The sequence below is a fragment of the Myotis lucifugus genome, unplaced genomic scaffold, assembly GCF_000147115.1.
Source record: "Myotis lucifugus unplaced genomic scaffold, Myoluc2.0 scaffold_90, whole genome shotgun sequence".
Lineage (NCBI taxonomy): Eukaryota > Metazoa > Chordata > Mammalia > Chiroptera > Vespertilionidae > Myotis > Myotis lucifugus.
The window spans coordinates 695257-718444 of NW_005871138.1; the positions used below are offsets into that span (position 1 = coordinate 695257).

The 23188-nt window shown below is 55.8% G+C and overlaps 1 protein-coding gene across 3 annotated transcripts in view; it reads left to right on the forward strand.

Annotated features, from left to right (window-relative positions):
* EEFSEC (eukaryotic elongation factor, selenocysteine-tRNA specific) overlaps positions 1-21763 on the forward strand; it is a 228066-nt gene extending 206303 nt beyond the window's left edge. For all 3 annotated transcript variants that reach the window (XM_006091305.3, XM_006091304.3, XM_023756145.1), the window contains one exon: positions 21305-21763. In XM_006091305.3, coding sequence (XP_006091367.1) covers positions 21305-21495 — 191 coding nt within the window. In that variant the 3' untranslated portion in view covers positions 21496-21763. The remainder of the gene's footprint in view (positions 1-21304) is intronic.
* Positions 21764-23188: the final 1425 nt, after the last annotated feature.

Here is a 23188-nt window from a genome sequence, read left to right on the forward strand (position 1 = left end):
AGGAACATGCCCAAAGTCACACAGCTGTTGAGTTCCAGCATGGAGATTGGAACCCAGGCTCTCTGACTGCAGCCCTTGCTCTTACCCCTCTGCTCCCCACTCTGACAGTTTACCCTCTTGTCCATCTGCTCTATGTGGCCCGAGCTTAGGGCCCAACAACTGGAAATTCCAGAAGTTCCTTTCGGCTTGACCCCACTGCTGGGGTTGTTATGGTAATGCCCTGGATCTCAGTTTTCCTGATGAAGGAGGGGAGCCTTTCTTGCCTTCAGGGTTGAGATGGGTAAGTGAGAAAATGTATATAAAGTGCCTGGCTTCTTGTAAACCTTCAGTAAGTGTGAGTTTCTTTCCTTTTCTGTGCGTGGAGGTTGTAGGCTGTCACTTGGGAATGAAGCATAGGATGAGACCAGAAGTTCATGTCTGTGTATCTCTGGGGACCGGCAAATGTCCTAACTCTCAGATAACCCTTGCCAGCACCTGACTGTGAACACATATGTCTGCCAGTCCTCATAGCTCCTGCTTTACTAGGCCCTGGCCTATAACCCCCCTTTCTGCGGGCACAGACCCACTTGTCGTGGGGGCTGCCATGACCATCCCCTCTTGTCCAGAGCAGAGTTCGGCTCATTAGTTATATTTAGCTTCTTCCCATTCAGCCACCCACCTGCCTACCCTGCCACTCCTGCACTCTGTCCCTCTGTCCCCCATGCTACTCTTCAACCCTGTATGGGCCCATGGCAGCTGTCCTTCCTTCTGCTGCCTGTGCTGGATCCTCTGGGCTCTGCACAGATGCCACCTCTGCCCTTGCCTGTCGCCTGCAGGGCCATGTGTGAGCATGCCCCTGTGATGCTCCGGACCATCACCCTGCACTGAGCCAGGTGGGATTGAAGAATAGACTACTGAAGCCTTAACTCCGTGGCTGCCCCTAGCCAGGCTCTCCCACGATGGCCTTCCCAGCTGCAAACTTAGTGAGAAAGAGGCTCTCTCCTAGTAGTCCCACCAAAGTACTGGAGCTCCATACCCATCCCAAAACAGTGCCAGGGCTGGGTGCATGCACCAGGCAGCTGAGGTCATGGCTGCTCCTGGCTCCAAAGGTGGACCCTGCTTCTACCTCTGCACCCCAAGGAAAGCCAGGGGCTGTTGCAAGAAGTAGCAGAAGTGAAGTGACAGATGTTTGCTACTAGCAGATGTGCCAAGTGGTTGTGCCAGGCTGTTCTCACTGCTGGAATGGCCTTCCTTTCACCCCTGGCTTCCACTCAGCCTCAGTGTAGTGCGCGGTACCTTCTGCAGGACCCCCTTAGCATCCTGGGCCCGCCTCTTTTCCTGAAACCTCTGGATTGCTGTGGCCTCTCACCTGTCTCCCTAGGAGCCTCCCCCAGAGGTGAGCCTTTCTAAGCTGAGGGTCCTGGCTGATCTCCCTGTGTCATAGGGCCCCTCGCAGGAAGCCCCATGGTGCACACACGGCGGGCTAGGAAGGAGCCCTGTCCCTTCAGCTGTACAACCTTCCCTTTTCCGGATCACAGTGCTCGATCTAGTGGCAAGGATTAGGTCGTTCATTCTCATCAGCCCTAGCCCACTCATGTGTGAAGGCAAAGCATTAAGGATGTCAGGATTTTCCAGTGGCCTGCTCAGGTCTCAGAAGTCTCAGCAGAGTGGGCATAGCCGTGGTTCTCGGGAAATGGGAGAGAATTCCCCTGAGAACCTGTGGCAGGAACAGGTGATTGTTCTGGACCCAAGGATTTGGTGGGACCCTCACCCTGCTAATTGACACGTGTTTGCTGTCACTTGGGGAAAGAAGGCTTCTTTCTGTCCCAGCAGGGGCACCTTCCCACACAGGGGTCAAGGCCTGACGCCAGGCATCTCCTTCCAAATGACATGTTTTATGTGGTTTGAAAAAATCACAAACTTTCTTTATAACCAAGAGTAATATAATCTCATTCAATGAAATTTGCATGTTACAGAAAAATACAATGTCTCCTCTAATCCCATCATTAATATTTTTCCTTCTTCTTTTCTCTTCATGGGTTTCTTTTTATGTAGCCTAGAGGTTATGGTATATACAATTTTGTGTTTGATTCTTTTCAATTACTGTAATTATACAACTTTTTTTCTCCTTTTCTATGTTACACTGTAGTCTTCAGGGAAGATTGAATGGTGTAGTGTTGAGAGCTTGGCTCTGGCCTACGACAGAGCTTGGTTCAAACCCCAGTCCACTACTTACCAGATTGATAACCTTGGGTGAGTGACTGGACCCCTCCAGGCCTTAGTTCCTCATCTGGAGATAAGAGTGTGCCCTGCCTGGGGGCTGTGAGACCTACACTAGCACGGTTCCCAGCACACAGCTGGTGCACAGCAAACCTGAGCTGTGTCAGTTGTCCGCCAAGGCTGAACCACAGCACCTTTTGCTTAGGTGTTTCTAGCTTCTCTCTATCATAAATAGCATTGCTGGGAACATCTTTGTGTATCAACCTTATCTAAATATTATCAGAAGTTGAGTTCTTATTTTTAAAAAGAAAATACTCTAAACATTTAAAAAGTTCAACTTCTTGAAAGCTCCTGGGAAAGTGATTTCCAAAAGTATCACATCATTTTGTACTCCCATCAGCACTGTCTGAAGGCATCTATTTTTCCACCGTGTCACTGGCATAGGCCGACCCTCTGCTATTTATTCTGGCTAAGTTGATGCATGGAAAATGGCATCTTCATATTTTTATTTGCATTTCTTTGGTAACTAGTGATGTCAACCATTTTGCCATATTCAGGTTTCTTTAAAGAGAATTAAAAGAAGCAGGTATAGTAGAGGAGGGTGTAGTTTACAGCCAGGCGTGTTTATGGATGCCTGCCGGAATTCCCCACCCGGGCTCCCAGCCTGGGGTCTGAGTCCCTCTTGGATTCTGAACTTCGAATACCCCTGCTGTAAACTTCGTGTCCCCCAGCCCTGTGCAAGTAGGAAGACCTGCAAAGATGGCCGTTTGTCCACCTCAGATTCACAGCTCTAGTCCCAAGGCATCAAGACCCTCTCTCTTCCACCCAATGCAAATCCCTCTACACATGGCCCTGTGGTAAGTCCTGAACCCAGAGCCCAGACTCAGGGCCTGTCCTCAGCCACTCAGTCCCCAGGCAGCATGGCTATGTCACAAGTAGGCAGCTCCATCACCCACCACTGGCCAGGGCTGTGGAGGAGGTCTGTCTGAGACACTGCAGGAGAAAACTAAGAATTGGGGGGCTTCTTAGAGCCTGAAGGATGAATCACCCTTTGCTAGACTCAAGGACCATCTGTGAGCCTTCTAAGGACAGGGGGCTCACAGGTCTGTGCACCCCTACATCCCAAGGGCCTGGCACCATCCAAGGAAGGCAGGCAGGTTGGCACACCTAGCTACCTGGAGGCACAGAGTGAGGCAAGGGGACTTGGTGTGAAGCTGAGAGATGGCCTGGCCGGGGCTCACTACCAGGTACTGGGGAACCACTGAGGGTGTTTGGTCAGAGGAGGCCAGGATCTGAAGTGTGTTTGAGGAGGATGCTGGTACTGGTGGTCTAGAGGGGCTGGCAGATTGCCCCTGGGAGCCCCTGGGAATGCCCAGTGAGCACAGGAGAGCAGGCACAGGGGCAGAAGCCTCCGGTCGCCCTCTCTCTGTTCCCCCACACACCAGGCCAGCTGCTGCCCAACTGCAGGCTGGCCCTTCTCCAACAGCTGACTTCTACCACAAGCTGGCTGTCCCTGGACCAAGAGGACTGAAGCTGGCTTTATCAGGATAGCCCCAGTGACCCCAAGGCAAGGTTGGACTCTCCCCAGGCAGCCCTGGGCATTCCACTGGGCTCTGTCCCACACAGCACGCCAGCCGGCCAAGGAGACTAGAAAACAGAGTTGGGAGAAAAGAGTTTAAAAGAGGTGAGGGGTGAAAGTTGAGGTTTCAGAAAATCCCAATAAAAATTAAAACAAGCCATCCGTCTTTCTCACTGGCATGTTACCCTGACAGTGGCCTTTGTGGATCTTGCCCCAGTGTCTATGGGGAAGGCGACTGAAACCTAATCCAGCAGCCAGCTAGCTGCTGCCAAACCCCGACCCTGCAAGGCTGCCCCGCTTTCTGGGAGGGACCACCCCTGACAAGGCCAGCCTCTCCCGGAAGCCACCCTGACAGAGGAGGACCTTTCAGCAAGGGCAGAGAGCAGTTTGGGCTGTATTTTTCCGTAACAAATGACCAAACTCCTCCCCCTTTGGCTATTGAAGCATTTCAAAGCAATTGTAAAAATTATATGAACCCCATCGAAGAACTGTTACAACAATGTTTATACCCAGTGTTTGAAACAAAGACAATGATATTATAAATAATTGCAGATGATGAAGCTAGGCAAGAAAAAATAACATCATCAAAAGAATTTTACAAGACGGACCGTTCACAAAGATGGATGGAGTAACACAATACATTAGAAATATCTGCAATTAACATAAACACAGAGCAGTGGACAGAAACCATCTGCCCACCAGCCTACCCTGGGCATGGTCCCATGTCATCCATACAGAGTGGTGCCAGGGGCTTCTCACTGTGGCCCAGGTGACAATGTGGCCCCCAGGAAAAGGCTGGCTGGAGGTATGTGCCCTGGCCCCATGGACTGAGACCTATTTACAAGTAAGTTCATGAACAAAAGGGACACTGAGGACTGAGGAAGTATCTTTGGGGTCACAGCTTCCTCCAGGAACCTTTCCCTGACCCTAGATGGGGTTAAGCCTGGTCAGTCGTCCCCAAGGCACCCGCCGCTTCTCTGTCACAGCACTTCGACTCTGCATTGTTTCCGTGGGTGTCCCGTGAGGGAGTCCGCGTTTTCCTGCGCCTCTCAGGCCAGTGTGTGTAAGGAGCAAGGGGGTGCGGGGGAAGTGGCCTCGTGTGGTAGAGGTGCCCAAGTCCTGACCAGTGGGGTTCTCCGCCACACATTACAGCTGTGGGGCTCACGTAGCCCAGCCGGCTCTCATGGCTGTCTGAGACGGGTGTCATTGTCCCCAGTGCACAGACGAAGAAGCTGAGGGTCCGAGTGCATGTGTGTAGACAGGGACTGCCCAGAGCTCAGCTGGGCTGAATACTCTGTCCCTGGAATCTTTTTCTTGATTTTCTTAAAAAAAGACAAAAATTGTTTTTAACCATGAAAACTTTTGGCAATACAGAACGTAATGGACAACCCTAATGCCAGCAAGATCAAACCGATATGTCATGTGCTTCCAATTTCTCACCGTTTCTCTCTCTTCTCTGTCTTTAAGAAATGGAATGTTTCTGATAAAGCAAACCCCCCACACTCCCCTGTGGGTAGCATCCACTCCCCTAAGTCAGGGGCCTCGTGCCCATGATGTGTTTTTTTGTTCTCCCTCCATAAGATTGCAACCCAAACAGCTTTGTGCTTTAAGTTCCTACATACTTGGTCTCGCACCAAACCAAGTGACTTGGGGACACTTGCTGTTTTTGTTTTAGAACTTGCAATTCTAGCCAACAGTTCTTGTTGACTCATTTCACTGCTGTGCATTACCCCATAGTCCGCATGCACCTGTTCCCCACTTCTCTGCAGAGCAGTGTCAGCATTTCTCTAGATGGGCACTGGGAGTGTGGTGGTCTGGCCCTAAAGTGTGAGTGTCTGCAGACAGATGAGGGCTGGCCAGGTGGCAGTGCCCACTTACACATCTGCCAGCCTCTCCTCTGCCCTCTCCCACCAACCTCTGCCTTGCCCCACTTGCCATGTCTTACCAATTGAGAGATGCCATTGTCAGGTTTGCTAGAAGCTTGTCCTCAGCCTGATTTGTTGGAGGATCAGGATTGACCCTAAATACCAGGCCTTTGTAGGAATCCTTCCAGCCTCCCAGGCGGAGTGGAGCTGGAGGGTCTTGTTGGCTCCTACCAGCAGTGAAGGGAAACCTGGGTATTTCATCAGGAATTGGGCTCCTGGTTTGCTCTGTCCAGTGTCTGCTAGAGGCCACTTCCCATTCATAACTGAGAGTCGGACAGCTGTAGGTTCGAATGGGCACCCTCCCCCACTGTGGTCATTTCACAGATCTGGAGCTGGGACCTGGAAGCACCTGGTGGGTGCCTGCTGAGGAGTTCCTCTGCCTGAGCTCCAGTCCTTATTGTTGTTAGAAAGGGGATTACTGCTTGCTAGAAGCTGGCCTGTGGGCGGGGCCTCTCCCCAGGTGAGGATGGTTTGATCTCGGAGGAGGAGGTGAGGGTGAGCTTCTGGCAGGCAAGGCTGAGTTACAGCAGCCTGAGCAATGTCAGCCTTGGCCTTTAGAAACCAGCCTGTGACCAGTGGGGACCTTGGAGAAGCCACCCACATCTCCAGGCTCTGGAGCCTGATGCTTGTTCATTCATGCACTTTGCACCTCCCTGTGGCTCAGGCTGCCTCTGCCCTGCCTGGAGCTCTCCAGGGGAAGCCAGGCAGTCCCACAGCATTTGTGCTTCCGGACGGATGCGTGTGCAGAGCAAGAAGGCAGGGCTCACCCGGGCCTGGAGCGGACCTGGAGCACTGTTTAGGGGGCAGCATGGCAGCGAGTTCAGTGGGGGGCCAGGAGAAAGAAGTCTGTACAAAGGCCCTGTGGCTGGGCCCAGGGGTGGGAGTGAGCAGTGGGATAGGTCTGTGGCACTCACTCACACCTGGACCCGGTATTGGACTTTGTCCACAGCCTTAGGACAGGAGAAGCCACCAGAGACAGGCCTGAGCATGCATCTCTGTGAGACAGTTTCTTCCTCTAAAACAGGGTTCTAACACTCTCCCAGGTTGTTACCAAGGATAAAGCCTTGGCAGTCTGGCCTCTCGGGCCGCTAGAGGAGAGGAATTCAAGGCCTCGAATCAGAAAGCCGCCTTCCAACTCCTAGACCTTGAGGTGACTCTCCTGGGACAGTGGGGTGCCAGCTGGCCCGCTGTGAACACAGACAACAGGAGGACCTGGGGCCTTGTGCCAGCCAAGGGTAGACGGCAGCCAAGAGCCAGACGCATGGCAGAGGAGGAGGAAGCATGCCCAGAGCTGAGGCCCTGCCACTCTTGGCTGGCCCATGGTGTGCAGATCTCTGAAGACTGTACAAGCTCGGAGAGGCAGTACTGCTCCGCCTCCTCTCCCACTGCCCATGCTCACCAAGAGAACAAGGTACCAGAGGAGCTGGTGTAGGCGGCGTGTCTCTGCAGGTGTGTCTCAGTCTGCATGTGTCCACACTGTGGGTCTGTGTATGCCAGTGTGTGTGCATCTGTGCCAGTGAGTGTGTGTATCTGCCTTAGTGAGTGTGTGTGTCTGTGCCAGTGACAGCGTGTGTTTGTGTGTGTTGTTTTTTTCACAGGAGGGAGGTGAGTGAGAGGCCAGCTTCCTGACAGGGCAGTTGTAAAACATTCATAAAACTTTTATTGGACTTGCCACCCTTCCAGATAAATATTTTTCGATTTTATGGGCTTCTTTTAGGGCTCTGAGCTTAATCATGGCTTTGTAGCTGCCTTTTAAAAAAATTGAATATTGTTTTGGCAAAAGGAGCCCTCTTCCCCTCACCCTCACCAAAGGCATGCTGCACTCTGCGCTCATAAATTCCTGCCACTCTCAACTCTTGCCCTTTCTCCCTCCACATCCTCACAACCATACTAGGATGAACCTGAAAAAAGAGAAAAGAGGGAGAGGAGAGATGTGCTGGGGGCACATTGGATTCAGCTCCCCCTTGGATGTTGGTGGAGGGTCCAGACTGGGGCTCCACCTGCTGCCTCCCTGAGAGGTAGACCACCTTGTCTGACCAGAATGAGGTTTGCACAGCCCGCCTTCCCAAACCTTCCCCCCAGCCTTCTTCCTGCCCCCCAGAGGTCCTGAGTGAAGCCCCTCGTTTGCTCCCTGCTCCGATCTTTGCAGACAGCTCCTTCTTGTCTCTGAGGCCCCAGATTGGCCTCCCTGACCACCCTATCCAAAACAGCATCCCCGAGCTCTGGACTCAGTGCCATCACTGAGTTGCTCTATGGTACTTCCTTCATAGCACTTACCACTCTCAGAAATTTTCTCCTTGGTTTATTTATTGGTTGTAAGTCTGTCCCCCTTGCAAACTTAACCCATGCACTGCTGTATCCACCACACCTGGAACAGGTGCCTTGTAATTGCTCAGTAGATACGTGTAAGATATCTACTGAGCACTTACATGGTAGCTAGACATAGGTGGTTGTAATGGGGTGTAATAATAAAAATGGATCCTATTGTTCCATTAGATTAACTCACTCAGGCCTTAGAAACAGCCTGTAAAGTGCTATGGTCATTCGCATTTTTTGATGAGGAGACTGAGGCACAGAGTCAGATGGCTTATATGAAGCCACACTCCTGACCAGAGCCTAAGCCAGGGTCTGGGTCCTGGCAGTCTGGTGCTCAGCCCGAGCTCTTGGCCATTACACTTGATTCCCCAGGGAGAACAACAGGGAGACAGCGTGTGCCCTTTCAAGCTGCCGCTACCTGGACTGAATCCTGCCCAACAGACGATAGCCAGCACTTGGCCGGCGCCACCACTCCTGGCCTTCTGCCAGACCCCAGGCCAGAGGCACTGGAGCTGTAGGGCTGGAGGAAGGGACTCGGGTGCCTTCATGGATGGGCAAGGGACCTGCAAGAGGGGAGCCAGTCTCAGATAAAAGAAGCAGTGCCTGGCAGTGATAGAAAGTGGCCGATGGCCCCGGGCACAGCACAGGCCGTGAGGGGCAGCCGCAGCCTGTCCACCCACTGGTGCAGGCAGGGGATGTGAAGATAGGTTTTTCAAGACAAACTAGAAATCCAGAATTGTACGTTTAATGTCCTGAGTTTGAAGGTGAGTGAGTCATTCAGATATTTCAGAAATGCGGCAGAGCTGGTGTCCGCTCCCGGGCTGGCATTTTTCTCTTTTGTCTCTGATGAGAATGGTAGATCTCAGAAAGGAGGGCCAGGCACCTCTGCCTGTGGGCACAGAGAGAAGCAGCAGCTGCACTTCGGGAAGAGGCCTTCTTGGAAGAGGTGGCACTGAGCTCAGCCTGGCAGGGTGTGGGAGACCGCCTGGGGGAGGGTGTTTCAGGCTGGAGGGCCTCGGCATTGCCCCTCCCACTGCCCAGAGTGGTTGAACTTTGGGGGACCCAGGGCACCTTGGCTCCTGATGAGGTCAGGGTTCCCTCTGAGGGATGGCAGGTCTGTGAAGGCTTCTGGCAGGAGCCTAGGGAGCCAGCCTCCAGAAGATCTCATGGGCGCTTTGGGAGGTGCGGGGTTAGGGTGATTGGGGCTCCAGGCTCTAAGGGCAGAAAGAGATAAGAAGACCAGATACAGTAATTGAGTGGTTGCTTAGGATCCAGCCCAGCCTAGGTGACTTTGCTAATACACATAGGCCTCACAGCAACCCTGTTAAGGAGGCACGGTTGTTGCCCGTCTCCCCTCTGCATGCACAGATATGTGCACACCTGCATGCACTCATACATGCACATGTACACGCGTGCACATGTACACCAGTTGCTGGGGAGAGGGGAGAGGGGAGAGGGTACAGACCTGAGCTGACTCTGTTGTCACTCACCTGCATGAATGCAACCAAGGCTAGAGAGGAGTCGTGCGGAGCAGAGCTTCCACTTCCCCTTCAGCGGTGCTTCTGAGTCCCTGCTAGACCAAGTGTACCGGGGGTTTTCTTACTCCTCCTCCCATGGTCTGGTGAGGGGCAGCCTGGGAGGCAGTGTTGCTACCCGTTTCACAGAGGACATAACTGACTTTAGAAAGGTGCGGGGCTGGCCCAGGGTTGCCCTCACAGTAGCAGCAAAAGTAAAGTAGGGCCCCAGGCCTCCCTGGGGTTTTGTGTGACTGTGAGGAGGAGCAGTACTGAATGTCCTCCTACACTGTGACTTCTCCAAACCCCACAGTGCTCAGAAATCAGAAAAGAGCACCAGGTGGCAGGGGCACAGCGTCCAGGCTCTCCACCCCAGCCCAGCTCCCTCCTCCTGCGGCATCTCCCTGGGCCACCCCGAGGTGTAGCAGGCAGTCTGGATTCTTCTAGGCTCTCCAACAGCCACCAAGGTCCCCCAGTCAGTGGCCGCTGTAGCTCAGACAGCTTTTTGGGTGGGCCTAGCAAACTAGAATGCCGCTAGGGCCAAGCAAGCAGCACAGGTGAGTGGCCCTGCGGAGGACTACAGTGGGGAGCACTGGCCACAGTGCTGGGGACCGAGCCCTGTCTGAAGGAGTGGCCCATGCTCTCCTAGACCACATGTTGCCCTGGGAATGCAGACCCACATTTTTCAGTGTTGGCAACTGATCCACTGTTTTTAAAGAACCTTTAGGGACCTAACCTGACTCACAGACAGCCAGATTATGACGGCAGCTATAGAGATTGCAGGGTATCCTCCCACAAGCTCGGTGAGCCTGCTACAAGTCAGCTCCCCTGACAATAGTGACACTGCTGTTTACCAGGTGCTGTGCATGCACTGACTGTTTCACATGCACTCGTTGACTCTTGGTTCCCTTTCCACCCTCAGGCAGGGCGCCAGCGGGCTCTGAGGCTGACACTGAGCTCAGCATCCCCAACTCTCTGGCCTGTGAACAGGCAGGCTGGTCTGAGAGCCCACTAAGGAGGAAAGAGCAGGACAGTAAGGCCACTGTGCCACCATTCAGACTAGACCAAGGGCTCAGAGCTCCAGCAGCACATCAACCTATTCCTTGCCTGCCCCTGCCCTCACAGCTCTCACTGAGGCCTGGTCCCTGTCCTGTAACAATTATCTAAGACTGGCTCAGTGGCCACTGTGTTCCAGGAGCTGAGCAGGATCTACTAAAGGCATGATCCTGCCCTTTAGGAGATCTCTTGTTTGAGAGAGGTATGTGTGTGTGTGTGTGTGTGCGCGCGCGCGCGCGCGCGTGTGCACGCACATGTTGTACATGCCTACATGTGTATGCATGCACATGTTCGTGCTTCTCTGGCAGCATTGGGCTCACCATCAGTCAGGCACAAAGGGGCCTGTGCGGTGCTGTCTGAGAGGAGATAGTCCTTTCCCCCAACTACCTGGAAAAGAACTTGGGTCCTTCCAGATAGTAATGAGGACATGTGATTACTTCTCTACCACTGACTCTGTGACCGTGGGAGAGTCACTTTGTGTCCCTGGGCCTCAGTTTCCCTCTCAGTGATAGAGTAGATAGTGTGCCCTCCTCATGTGAGTTGAGGAAAAGTACTTTTCCAATCCTTCCTGGGCCAGGCCCTGTGTCAGGCTCCAGGATCTAGTCTCTGCCCTCAGAGAGCTGCAGTCGGTTAGAGAAGTGAGCTCCCTTCAGGTACACCTGTGACGGAGGTCGTGCGGGGTCGGACCAGCGCCTGAGGGTGGCCTGGTAGTTGCCAGGCCTTGGTACAGCAGAAAGGAGTCTGGCTCTGAAGCCCATCCCCTCACCCTGTGTGCCTCGGTTTCCTTGTATGTAAGTAGGCACCCAGGGAGTGGTTGTGGAATTTGGAGCACTGTTATGTAGGCTCTGAACAGGGCCTGGCATATGGCAAAGGCATCGCCAATGTTGGCTGGCATTGATGTTGGTGTTTTTGTGATTGTGGGGAACTGGCTGGGGAGCAGTATGGGTCAGGCCTGCTGCATACAAGACAGTCTTTCCGCTTCAGACTTCCTCTCTGTTGTTTGGGCCACTTCAGCATCTATCTGGGCAGTGGCCACGGCCATTGTTTTCCTATCCCACACCCACTGTTAGGACCCAGAGCATAGCGGCCCCCTGGGCTCATCCCTGGGAATTTCTGGAGATGAGGTACCCACCCCATGCTGCCAGAGTTGGGGTGTCCCCCAGCTATGCCACACCCTTGCCTTTTGCCATCTTCTCCCCTCCCCCCTCAGAGGCAGCTTTAGTGCCTCCCCCTCTCCCCCCGCCAACCCACAGCATTGCTCCCAGAGAGAAACAGCAGGTCCCTGGGGTGGCCAGGCCCACAGACAGACTCCCAAGCCTGCAGCAGGCTGAGGGCTTTGGGAAGCCCCAGGCCTGAATTTGAATCACTGCTCCCTGACCAGCTATGCAACCTTGGGCAGTCACCTCCCCTGCTTAGAGACTGACTTACAGGATATCCACTGACTGTCAGCCCACCTCACCCAGCTCTCCCTCCCTCAGAGCACAGCAGGGTTCCAGCCAGGCCCAGGCCCTACACGCCAGCCTGCCCTGCTAACCAGGGACTTTGTCAAACCTCAGCCCAAGGCTCAGCCAGAAAGAGTCCCCAGGAGCACTTCTGCCCTGGGTTACCTTTTGGAAGCCATCACTCTGAGGCAGCGCAGCTCCATCCCTGGGTTGCAGGGCCCCTGCCCCTACCCAGCACATCTGCCATTCATGGAGCACCTGGCCCATCCCCCTGAACAGGCAGGTGTCCACATGGCCGTTCCTGCCTGTGCATACAGGGAGCATGAGCGGAGAGGAAAGGATGAGGGGAGAGGAGAAAGCCTCCAAAGCTGGCTGGGCTCAGCATGTGGGACAGCAGGCCAATGAGCTCCCGTCTCCTCCCCAGCCCAGCCTCCTCTGATGTCCTGCTCCCCCGGTCTCCTGTAAACTGACAGGGCCTGCCTCTGCTACCTGGCTCTGGGAGGGCGATGAGGAGCCAGGCTAGCAGATGGGTGAGCTCTGACCCCCTGGGGAAGAAGATTGCCCTTGGGAAAGAGCCAGCTCTCGGGACCCAGCCACTGGCAGACGAGATAGAGTACAGGTGGCTGAGGCTGCCAGCAATGCCCTTTCCTAGAGCTGCTGGCCACTGCTGCAGCCTGTCTCCTGGGGACACGGGGTCTGGATGTGGGGCAGAGTGTGTAGAGTCTTGGTCCTCATGAAGGAGGGAGGCCAGGAAAGTATCAGAGGGGCTGAACCAAGATGCTAAGTCTATTGCTGAGAACTAAAGCAAAAGTAGGGCTTGCCAGGTAGATAGCATCATGGGTACCCCAGGCTGCAGTAGCACCTGTATAGAGCCAGGGTAGAGGTGAGTGGTGGGGCCTGTGTAGGGCTGAATAGTCGGACTCTGTGCAGGGCCTAGTGGTGAGCTCTGTACAGGGCTGAGTGGTGGGTCCCTGTGCAGGGCCTAGTGGTGACCTCTGTGCAGGGCTGAGTAGTGGGTCCCTGTGCAGGGCTGAGTGGTGCTGGTGAGTAAGGTTGAGTCTGCAGGAGTCATTTGGTAAGGGGCTGCTTAGAGGAATTTGGACACCCACTGAGGAATGGCTAGAGATATCTAAGCTGTGAGAGGTGATCAGGTTTTGTTCTAGAGGAATCTCTTTGACAACAGACCCAAGGGCAGATGAGAAGAGGGAGCTAGTGGGAGAAAAACCTGGTGGCTCATGCCAGGGGGTCAGTACCGTGGTTTCGGTGCCAAGAACCTACTCCTGCAGGACCTGCTGGCAAGCCACCAAAGACGCCAGGGGGGCTCCCCTGTCACAGCTGTGAAGCTTCAGGTGAGGGTTTGAACCCTTCCTGGGCTTCCAGGCTGCACACCAGGAATGGCTTTAGTGACCTGTTTTCAGGGGGGCTTGGCCCCATCCCAGGTGAGTGCCATGCCTGCCCTGGGCCTCCACCAAGAGGGATGGACAAGAGCCAATGTTGGATGGAGTTGGGTAGTTCAGAACCATTACCAGCCCCACAACAACTGTGGCTGTCCCCCACCTCTCCACCCTCTCCCATCGTGTGAAGCAAATTTTCCTTTGCTTCAGCTGCTCCTCTAATAACTGAGCCCCTGTCTGGTTCTCTAGATCAAGTCATTTTCTATATCAGAATGGTTCTGTTTTTGCCTTAAAATAAAATCATTCTTCCACATAATGCACTGGCTTTCCCTCCCCACGCACCCCCAATCTCCAAAGCCTTGACTACATTTTAATTTTCATTTACACGGCGTGGCAAAGATTTCTGCAAAGCATCCTTTTTTGTTTTAGAAGAATTCATCATTGCTGCTAAGGAGCTTAATGTAAATTAAAGGAGGAATTAAGCAACATTAAGACATCAAAATGGAGGTGCAGATGCTCACTGCCTCACCTCCCCCCCCACCCCCCACAGCAGAGGGGCCGCGTGGAGCCTGTTGAGTGTGCGCTAGAGCTAGAGCTTCAGAGAGCGTGCTTCCACAAAGGGCCTGTTCTGTCTCCTGCCTTCCCCTAATTCCCTTTGCTGCAGGGTCAGCGGAGTGCACGTCTGATAAAAACGTAATCACCTTATCTTTTTAAAGCAAATTGCATCTTTGTTTATATACGGGGTCCATAGCAAGAAGAGAAAGAAGGAAAACCAGGCAGCCCTCCACTCCAGCAGGATGCTTAAAGGCTTCAGCTCCCAAAGATAAATTCAGAAAACCAGACCTGTCCAGGAGATGGCAGAGGATTCCAGTCTCCGGGAGCTCAGGGACTCAGCAGGAGTGAGCCCACTTTCTCTGCACAAGGGGCACTCACACTGGCCCCTGCCGCCCACCCAGCTCTCCCTAACCACTTGGCAATCCCAGCGCTGCACAGCCCTCTCCATCCCTGCTGGCTCTGTCAGGGCTAAGCTTTTACAGGGCCCACACTGCCCTGGCCGGCTGGCAGGCAGAGGGAGCGGGGTTCAAACCTCAGTTCGCCACTGACTGCTATGGGCCGTGGCAAGTCCTCGCACTTCGATGCCTCGGCTGGTCACCTGCAGGATGGGGCGACAACAGCAGGCCTGTGCTTATCAGACATGACTGGGTCCTGCCCTGGCCCATTTCTGCCCCCTGGGTCCCCTCCCAGCCAGGCCCACCTCCGGCCTCACCCCCAGCAGCACATCCTGCACAGATTGCCACGTTAACCACATGGGAGGGGTCTCGTCAGGCCCTGTGTTGCCAAACTTCCTGTGGTCCCCTGTGACCTATTTGGGCAGCGTCATAACCAAGGGCATGTGGGCAGAGACCCTCTCTCTAGGTGTAGTGTGATTCTGGCGCTCACCGTTGGGGGCTGCAGCTTGTTTCAGGGACCTCAGCCGTAGTGCTCGGGACCCCCTCACTGAGGGAGGACCCTCCTTTGGGCAGCCCCACCTGCTCACAGGTCAAGTATCCAGTCCAGACTCAAGGTCTGGCTGAATTCAAGGTCTTCTGTCCACCCCAGCCAGGCCACCCCATATGTCACCCTGCCCAGCTGCCAGGCATGTCCCTCTGAGCCCACAGCCCATCTCGTCATCACCACAGAAAGGGCCCTGCCCCTTGGCCTGGCTCTCTTTCTGCCCTGTCATTTCAGCTCTCTCCAAAGCTGCCCTTTCCAGGAGGGGGAAGTGCTGGAGTGACTAGAGTTAGCTACAGCCCATCAGGCCACCAAGGGGGCCAGTGACCCCTAGCTGCTTGCAAGGGTTCAGTTCCCACTGGGAGGATACAAGCCACCCACCAGCATGGAGGCCCCTTTTCCAGTCTGGCCCCCAACATGAAAGCGACACCAGCAATTGGAGGCAATTTGCCGGCCTTTGATGGCCATGTCAGGGCGGCACCCTCAGCCAGGGCTTGGGAAACAGTTGTGCTTCCCACATTCTTCCCTGATTACCCCCAGCCTGAGCCAAGACCCAGCAGCCTCCAGCCCATTGTGCCTTTGTGTGGAGCTGGCACTCAGTGAGAAAGGCCAGCCGGGCCCTGGGAGAGTGTCCCCAAGAAAAGCCACGGGCAGCACCGTCACCCCAGGGTCACATCAGCCCGCCCCCACTGCCTTCTTGGTTTGGGCTCATCCAGAGTAGAGCAGGACCCTGGCTGCAAGAACCCCTGGTTTGGGAAGAAAGAGCAGAGGGTGTCTGCTGAGGCCCCGTGGAATGATGGCCACAGTGTGAACTGTATACACGTAGTACACTTCCCCTCGTGCTCACCCTGCAAAGTGGGGAGCCAGGCTCCAGACCACGTGGGGTGGGGTGGAGGGGCTGCTCTCTGAGCCTGGGCTCCTCCCTGGGCCACGGCTTGCAGACTGGTATCCCTAGTTCTGGAGGCACGTGCTGTGTGGGAGCACTTCTCTTCCCTCCATGCCCTGCACTCCTGGATGAAACTGTGCTCACTCCCTTTGTTTTCATCCAGCAAACCTGCCCTAAGCCCTGTGCCCTCCCAGGGAGATAGTGGCTGAGCAGGAGCTGGCCATACAGGAAAGGCAAGAAGGGGGTTTCTGATAAAGGGAGTGTGTGTTAGGAGGCCCTGCTTAATTCCTTTTGGTTGGAGCTAGAAGCGTGGTTGGAGATAGGGGTGAGGAGTGAGCAGGGGTGAGGCACAGAGGAAGGCACACGGTAGGTGATGCAGGGCCCCGGCTACCAAATAAGAGGACTCTGCTGCTGGTGGTGGGGCCAAGCCCAGTTGGTGATTAGAGCAGCCCCTCCGCTGTGGGGGAGAGGTCAGAGAGAGGCAAAGGTGGGGAACAGAGGTTGGGCCTGCAGGAGAGGTTGTGGAGGGCGAATTCCTAAGCCTGTGCCTCTCAGTTACTGATCTTGATGCAGCAACAATGTCAGAAACACACACTTCTAATGTCAGGAAGTGGCCGCCGGGAGCATCACCTGCCCCCGGGGTTCTGCTCGGGCCCCATCTTTCACTGAGCAGAGCCGAGAGCTGCAGGGACCATACCATGGCCTAGAGATGGCAGTGGGCTTTCTGGCCCACACAGCTCTGAGAGCCTTCACCACCTGCCCTCCCTCCCATCCCTAGGGGGCCTCCCCATCTCGCTGCCTCCCCAAGTGCCCATGGACTCAGCAGCCAGACTGTACTGGGTGGGCACTGCCTCCTCTGGGCTGGGACATGTGTGTGGGAGGACATGCCAGGAGCCCTGTAGTAGGTGGCCCTGTGAGGACCCAGGATCATGACAGAAACCTTGGGAAATAGAGAAAAGTAGAAAGAAAAAGAAAGGATTGCTTGTCACTGCACTATGGACCCCAGATGGCCTTCTAGTCTCTTCTTTCTGCATCCAGAGCTGTAGCAGAACTCTTGCAAAATTTTTTATTCCTGCATTTTTTAAATTAACATTATAGCATCAGTCTTTGTGTAACTGTAAACTCTTCTCAGGTACCACTTTTCATCTCCCAGAATACCTTGCCACAGCAGATGCATGCTGGTCCTGTCCTGACGGCCCTCCTCTTAGTCTCCCTGGTGGGCACGCTCTCCCTGGTGCGCACACAGACCTGGGTCAGGTGCCGCGCTGAGTCAGTCCATCTCCGTCTCTCCAGAGCTGAGGGACGTGGGCCAGTTACTGTTCTGGGCCTGTTTCTTCCACACTGCGTTGTGAAGATCAAGTGCCCCAATGTGTGGTGACACAAATCTCAGCTTGCTTGATAGACCTGGACTCCTAGAAGTGGGTTGCTGGGTCCTTGCTGTGACCATCTGGGGAGCATAGCAGCTAGTTCATGCCCAGTGGGCCTTGTCCAGGGCTGATTCATTCAGCAGTGTTCTTGGAGCCCCTGCTACAGGTGATTGTTCTAGGCACTGGGCTTATAGCGTGAATGGAGAGACAACAGTCCCTGCCAGGTAGGATTTATATTTTAGCAGAGGCAGACGACCAACATCAAACGAGGAAATAATAGCATATGTTTGAAGGTGATAATAGCTTGGGAAATAGAGCGGGGAGGGTGGTTAGGGCAGCAGGGAGGTGACAGTGACGGTGACGGGGAAGGCCTCACCAGGAGGTAACATGTGCTCGGTGATTCCAAGAAGGTGAACCTGAGAGCCATTGGAGCTCCTGAGGAGGAATCTTCTAATGTACAGGCCCAGGTTGGGAGTGTGCCTGGTGTGTTGGAGCATGGGGGGCGATGGGGGAAGTTTAAGATGCAGTATGGGCCAAGTCACATGGGAAGAGGCGGGCACAGAAGTCAGAGGCCAGGAGCCATCCCAGGAGGGGCCACACACTGCTGCTCAGCCCACATGACCTCCCAGTGGGAGGTCCCTGAGAGAGGATGGCAGTTCCATGAGAACGGGACAGCCCTACCTGCCTCTGTGTCCCCAGGCCTACAGGAAACACTTAGGGACCACTGGGCAGACGGGCAGATGGCACTCAGCCACCACCCTCACCACTCTGACCCCCAAATTGGCCAGAACCCTCTCTGTTTTGGGTTCCTGCAGAGCAGGGCACACGAGGCGCCTTGTAGATGTGGTATGCTGTGGGCCACACACCTTCATCCACCCTCGAGTGTCACACTCATTCCCACCGAGCCCTCGGCACTCAGACCCTTGCCCAAGATCTCCGTGTGGCTGGCCCAGTTCCAGCATTCTTCCTCAGGGAAGTCTGCCCTCGGCACATGGCACCTGGCTGCCCTCTGCTCCCAGGGACACAGTGGTTTTGTTTCCTTGATTGTCTGTGGCTCTCTGGACTGTCTTGCTGGCTTGATTACTATCTGCCCTTCTCAGATTAGTGAACTTCGTGGGGTTGGGGTCCTGGTCTGCATGTTCACCACCAGTGTTTCCCAGCCCTGGAGCGTCCGGAAGTGCTTTCAAGTGAAAGGCGGGGGCAGGGTGGGCGAAGCTGGGCATGGCTCAGGACTGAGTGCCCATGAGCTCCAGCACCCAACACTCTGGCCTGCCCTTTACTTCCTTCCATTTGCCATTGGTTAAGGAAAAAAGGCCACTGTGAACAAAGCAGTTCCCAGTGACATTTGCCATGAATCCAAACAGCCCAGTAGCCCCAGTGGACAGGTCTGTGTGGGTCAGGCTTCCTGGGCATTGTGTCCAGGCCACCCTGGACTGGATAAGTGGTAAACAGGCCTTGCCATCTTAGAAGAGCAGTTAAATGGCCACGTCTCTCCCAGTGCCAGATAGATTTTCTGGCTCTGCCTTCTTTGGGCAGGGGAGGTATGCGCTGTATGTAACGAGAGCCATCTCAGGCAAGGTGGGCCGCCAGTTGGGCCACGCCTGTCTCCCAGCCAGACGCAGACACCGGGGAGCCCCCTTCCTCTTCAGCCATCAGACCTCCTGGCACCAGAGGGAGACAGGCCGCCCATGTCATTTGTCAGCGTCTGGTGCCGGCCACCTTCTCTGTTTGCAGAAGGAAGGCCCGATACCTGCAGGCCTGGCATTTGCTCATAGGGGCTGGCCCGGGGCCATTCTCAGAGGTGCGCAGATCAGCCGGGCGTGGAGCCTGTGATTAGATACCTTGCCGCCCGGCAGGAGGGAACCTTGCCTCTCTACAGGCCCCCAAGGCCTGTTGCGTCCTGGAGCCCCATTAACATCAGCTGTGTGCCCGGCCGGCCTTCCCGGGTGAGGCAGGCTTCGAAATGGCTGGCAGTCTCCTGTGAAGAGGAAGGCCGAGTCCCTCCTCCCAGTGGGTAGGGCTGTTCTTTACTGACTCCATAGGTATCCCTTGAACCAGTCTCCTGGGCACCTTTTTAAATGTCAGAGCTGCAGGGCCGGTAGAAGATGTTCTCACAGAACCATTTTTAGGAGTCTGCTTACGGTGGACTCCTCCTGGAGTGATGGGCTAGCGGGCAGTGGCCTGCATTTGCCACTGGATGCTGGTCCAGGGATCACATCTGGCTCTTCTCGGCTCACAGTGGGGCCTTGAGTATGTCACTGCCCTTTTGAGGCTCCGCTTTCCCATCTGCAGATTGAAAGGTTTGCTGACAGCATGGAGTTCCTGGTTGAAGCAAGAGCTAGCCTGCCCGCCCCTGCCGCCAGCCCTCCCTCCCTGGTCGAGACGCAGGCCGGGTCCTCTCAGCACTGAAGCTTGATGCCTGAGCTCCACGGCTGGCTTCTCTGTGGAGCTAACCCAGCAAGACCAGGCCAGCAGACAGAGCAGGGTGTGCAGGGAGGGGAGCCCTCAGCCTTGTGCTTATCCCCAACTGTCTGCCAGCTCTGGGCACCCAGCCTCTAACAGCACCTGTTGATGCAGCCCCTGCGAGTAAATCAGAAGTGGGTGTCCTCTCTGGGGGACGCGGAGGCCTATCAGGATCCCTCATTTGGGAAGCAGGTTGTGGGCTTGCGCTCACCAGATTATCAAGGCTTCAGACCCAGCTCCCCCAGCAGAAGTCCCAGGCACTGCCACCTGCTGGGCCTCCCTGCCTCATGCGCGTCTCCTGGTGCCCCCTCAGCTCAGCCTTGCCACAGCCCTGCCAGCTTGCTCCCACCAGGACGCCCTAGTAGGGTTGTGGTGCTCACAGAGGGTGAGTGGTGGTTCCAGGGCACTCCCCTGATGTCGAGCTGAGATGGGGCCTGGCCCCTGTGCTCAGGGCCAGGAGGTGGTCTCGCCCTGCCGGCAGCCCACAAGGAGGCTACAAGCCCCTGAGCCCTGCCAAGCATGCTCAATGGTTGAAGCGTCGGTCTGCACACTGGAGGGTCATGGGTTTGATTCCCGGTCAAGGGCAGGGACTTGGGTTGTAGGTTTAATCCCTGCCTCCCGTTGAGGCCTGTGTGGGAGGCAACCAATTGATGTGTCTCTCTCACATCTATGTTTCTTTCTCTGTGTGTGTCTCTCACTCTCTCTCCCTTTCTCCTCCCTTCCACTCTCTCTTAAAAAAAAAATCAATGGGAAAAATGAGTGAGGATTTTTTAAAAAGACAAACACCCGAAAAAGAGTACTGCAGCCTGGTGTTTCAGGATGATTGCAGCAGGAAGGGACAGTCCGTGCAGAGGCCCAAGTGGGACCGGAACCCAGGAGCAGTCCTGTGTTCCTCGAACTGTACGGAAAGCACCACAATAGTGGTGGGGGGGCTGGGGGAGTCGGGTGGGCATCAGTCAGGTGTCAGCAGGAAATGGCTGTCTGCTCAGTAGCCTGGCCGGAGGGAGCGGAGGATCTGTGCCGAGGCGTGGGTGGGTAAGATATGGAGAGTGAGGAGGCCGTAGGGCACGGAGACAGCATCTTCCAACAAAAGTTCTGCCCAAAAGAGGGGGGTCCACACGCCAGCTGCTCTCTCCTCCGCCCTCTGATAGCTAGGGCGCCATACGCTAAACCAGAGAGCACAGGGGCCCACGATGTCCTAGGGAAGCCAGCCTCCCAGGCCACAGAAGGGCGAGTGAAGAACACCTACGCCAGCGGGCCTCAGTGTCGGGGTGCGGGTCTCAGCATGAGTGTGTTGGAAAGTAACAGAACCCTTCAGTGCAGAGGAAGGACATGGCCACTGGGCATAGGGTTGATCCCCATGGAGGGCGGAGTGCAGGGCGGGTGGATGGGCAAGAGACCCAGAGACCAAGATGGGAAGCCCTGCTGAGCTCCAAGCTGGATGGACCTGGGGCATGGACTAGCACAGGGGAGGGGCTGGCATGCAAGGATTTAGGGGGCAAAGGGGACTGCAGGCCTTGGGTCCGTTGGCTGGGGAAGGAAGCAGAGGGACCTTGGAGTCCTGGCTCAGCCTAAGGGAGTGTGAGGGTGGGCCAGTCCAGGTGCCCATCCGGGTGGCGAGTGGGCCAGCTGAGGAGTGGCAGATGGCAGACTTTCCCTCTGTGCCTTGCAGGTGGCCTCGGCCCGGAGTCTAAGAAGATCCTGACACCCGCACTCAAGAAGCGGAGTCGGGCCAGCAAAGGGGAGATGGCCAAGCAGGAGGAGAGTGCGGAGCGGCAGGAGCCTGCGCAGCACGTGACACTCAGCCTGTCTTTCAAGCGTTATGTCTTCGACACCCACAAGCATATGGTCCAGTCTCCCTGAGTGGCCCTGGGCCACCTTGCCTGGGCCCAGGCTGGACCACAGTGCCAAATGCCCAACCAGACATGCCTCAACCTCCTGCAGTCTCCCCACAGCTCCACAGGCAGCAGGCCCCCGGGCCCGGCGTTCAGCAGGTGGCAGTGCCCCACCCTGCACCCTCCTGCTGAAGGACAGCACCCAAGGAGGAAGGGGCCTCAGCTGGAGAGGGACCCAGACATCAGGCAGCTGGGTACTTGCCAGCTGCAAATAAATGTCTCGTGGTGGCCCCTCACTGCTCATCTCTCTGTGTTTTTATCTGAGGGTTCCCCCACCACCAACCACCCAGGAATTTCAGGGAACCACCAGGGCTCCTGCAGAGGGACCCAGCTCAGAGTCCAGTGAGCTGAGAAATCCACAGGGTGCTGGGCCCCTAGACAAGACTGAGTGGCCCCATAATCTCCTGGGCCTTCAGGGGACATGGGGGTTCTCTGGGCAGCCAAGGCCAGGAAGGACATTCAAGGGATGTCAGGGAGCATGGGACACCGGGCCAGGGCATTGGCTGGAGGGTTGCTCATTCATCCCCACTCCAGGAGTTCCCACCCTCTCCCCCGAGTGTGGAGTGAGGGCTGGTAAGAGCCCTGCACAGAAGCATGCTGCAGGCCAGGGTGTAAGCCTTGCCCTGCTCCTGTCCCTGCACCACAGGCCACCCCACCTGGAGGCCAAGCTGCTGACACTCGGCAAAGGGGGCATGGCGACCTGGCTGAGGGGAATCAAAGCTTTTAGAGACTTCCGTGGGACGAACAGATGTTCCAGCGTTCCTTTATTTGGCCTCCAGACAGACGCAGAGGCCACCCTTTTATCCCGGTAATCAGTGCATTATGCTTTCATTTACAAAAATGACATTAACTATACGAACAGGGACAGGTTCCGATCAAATGGTCTGGCGGTAGTAAGCCCTGGAGCTCTGGCAGAGAGGAAGGGGTGGTGCTGCAGAACACACTGTCCTGGGCGCGGTGGCGGCAGGCAGCCCTCATCCCACGCCAGCGGCAGGGCAGGGCCCCTCGTGAGGGTGCAGGTGAAGGTGGCAGGCCTGCGCCCCTCGCTGACCCTCAGAGGGACCCCGACCTCAGGGGGCAGCAACAGTGGAGGGTGGGGTGGGCAGGGAGTGTCCAGGTCCGGCCCCTCTTCCCCCTGCGCTGGAAATGAACCCGGAGGAGTTTGGGGGAGCGAAGCAGTGCCCTGACCACAGCTCCTGCTGCTGTGGAGCTCCCCAGGGATTCGACCTCCAGCTCCTGGGAGCTCGCTGCTGCCACCTAAGGGGATGCCTCCAATAACGTCAGGGTCCTGTTGTGTGGCCCTCTCCTCCTCCCCCGCTGCAGGCCAGGCTCTGGTCCTCCATGTGTAACCTCCACCCCCACACCACAGACCAGGTCCTGGGCTGGCCCTCCCCATGGCCATGCAGCCCTTCGGAGTGAACGCAAATGATCGCAGCTGGGGTCCCTCAGGACTTTCCTCCATCCACCATCATTCTCAGGCCAGAGCCTCTAGGTGCCCCACCCCAGTCAGGCCAAGTCCTCCCTGACCAAGGGTGTGAGGCCCAGCCTCCATCCAGGCTCCCTCTAGGGACCCTGCAAGTTAGGACAAAGAGTAGCTTGAGCTCAGCTGAAGGTCCCTGTCCTGCACAGGTTATGTGACCTTGGCCACGTCACTGTCCCTC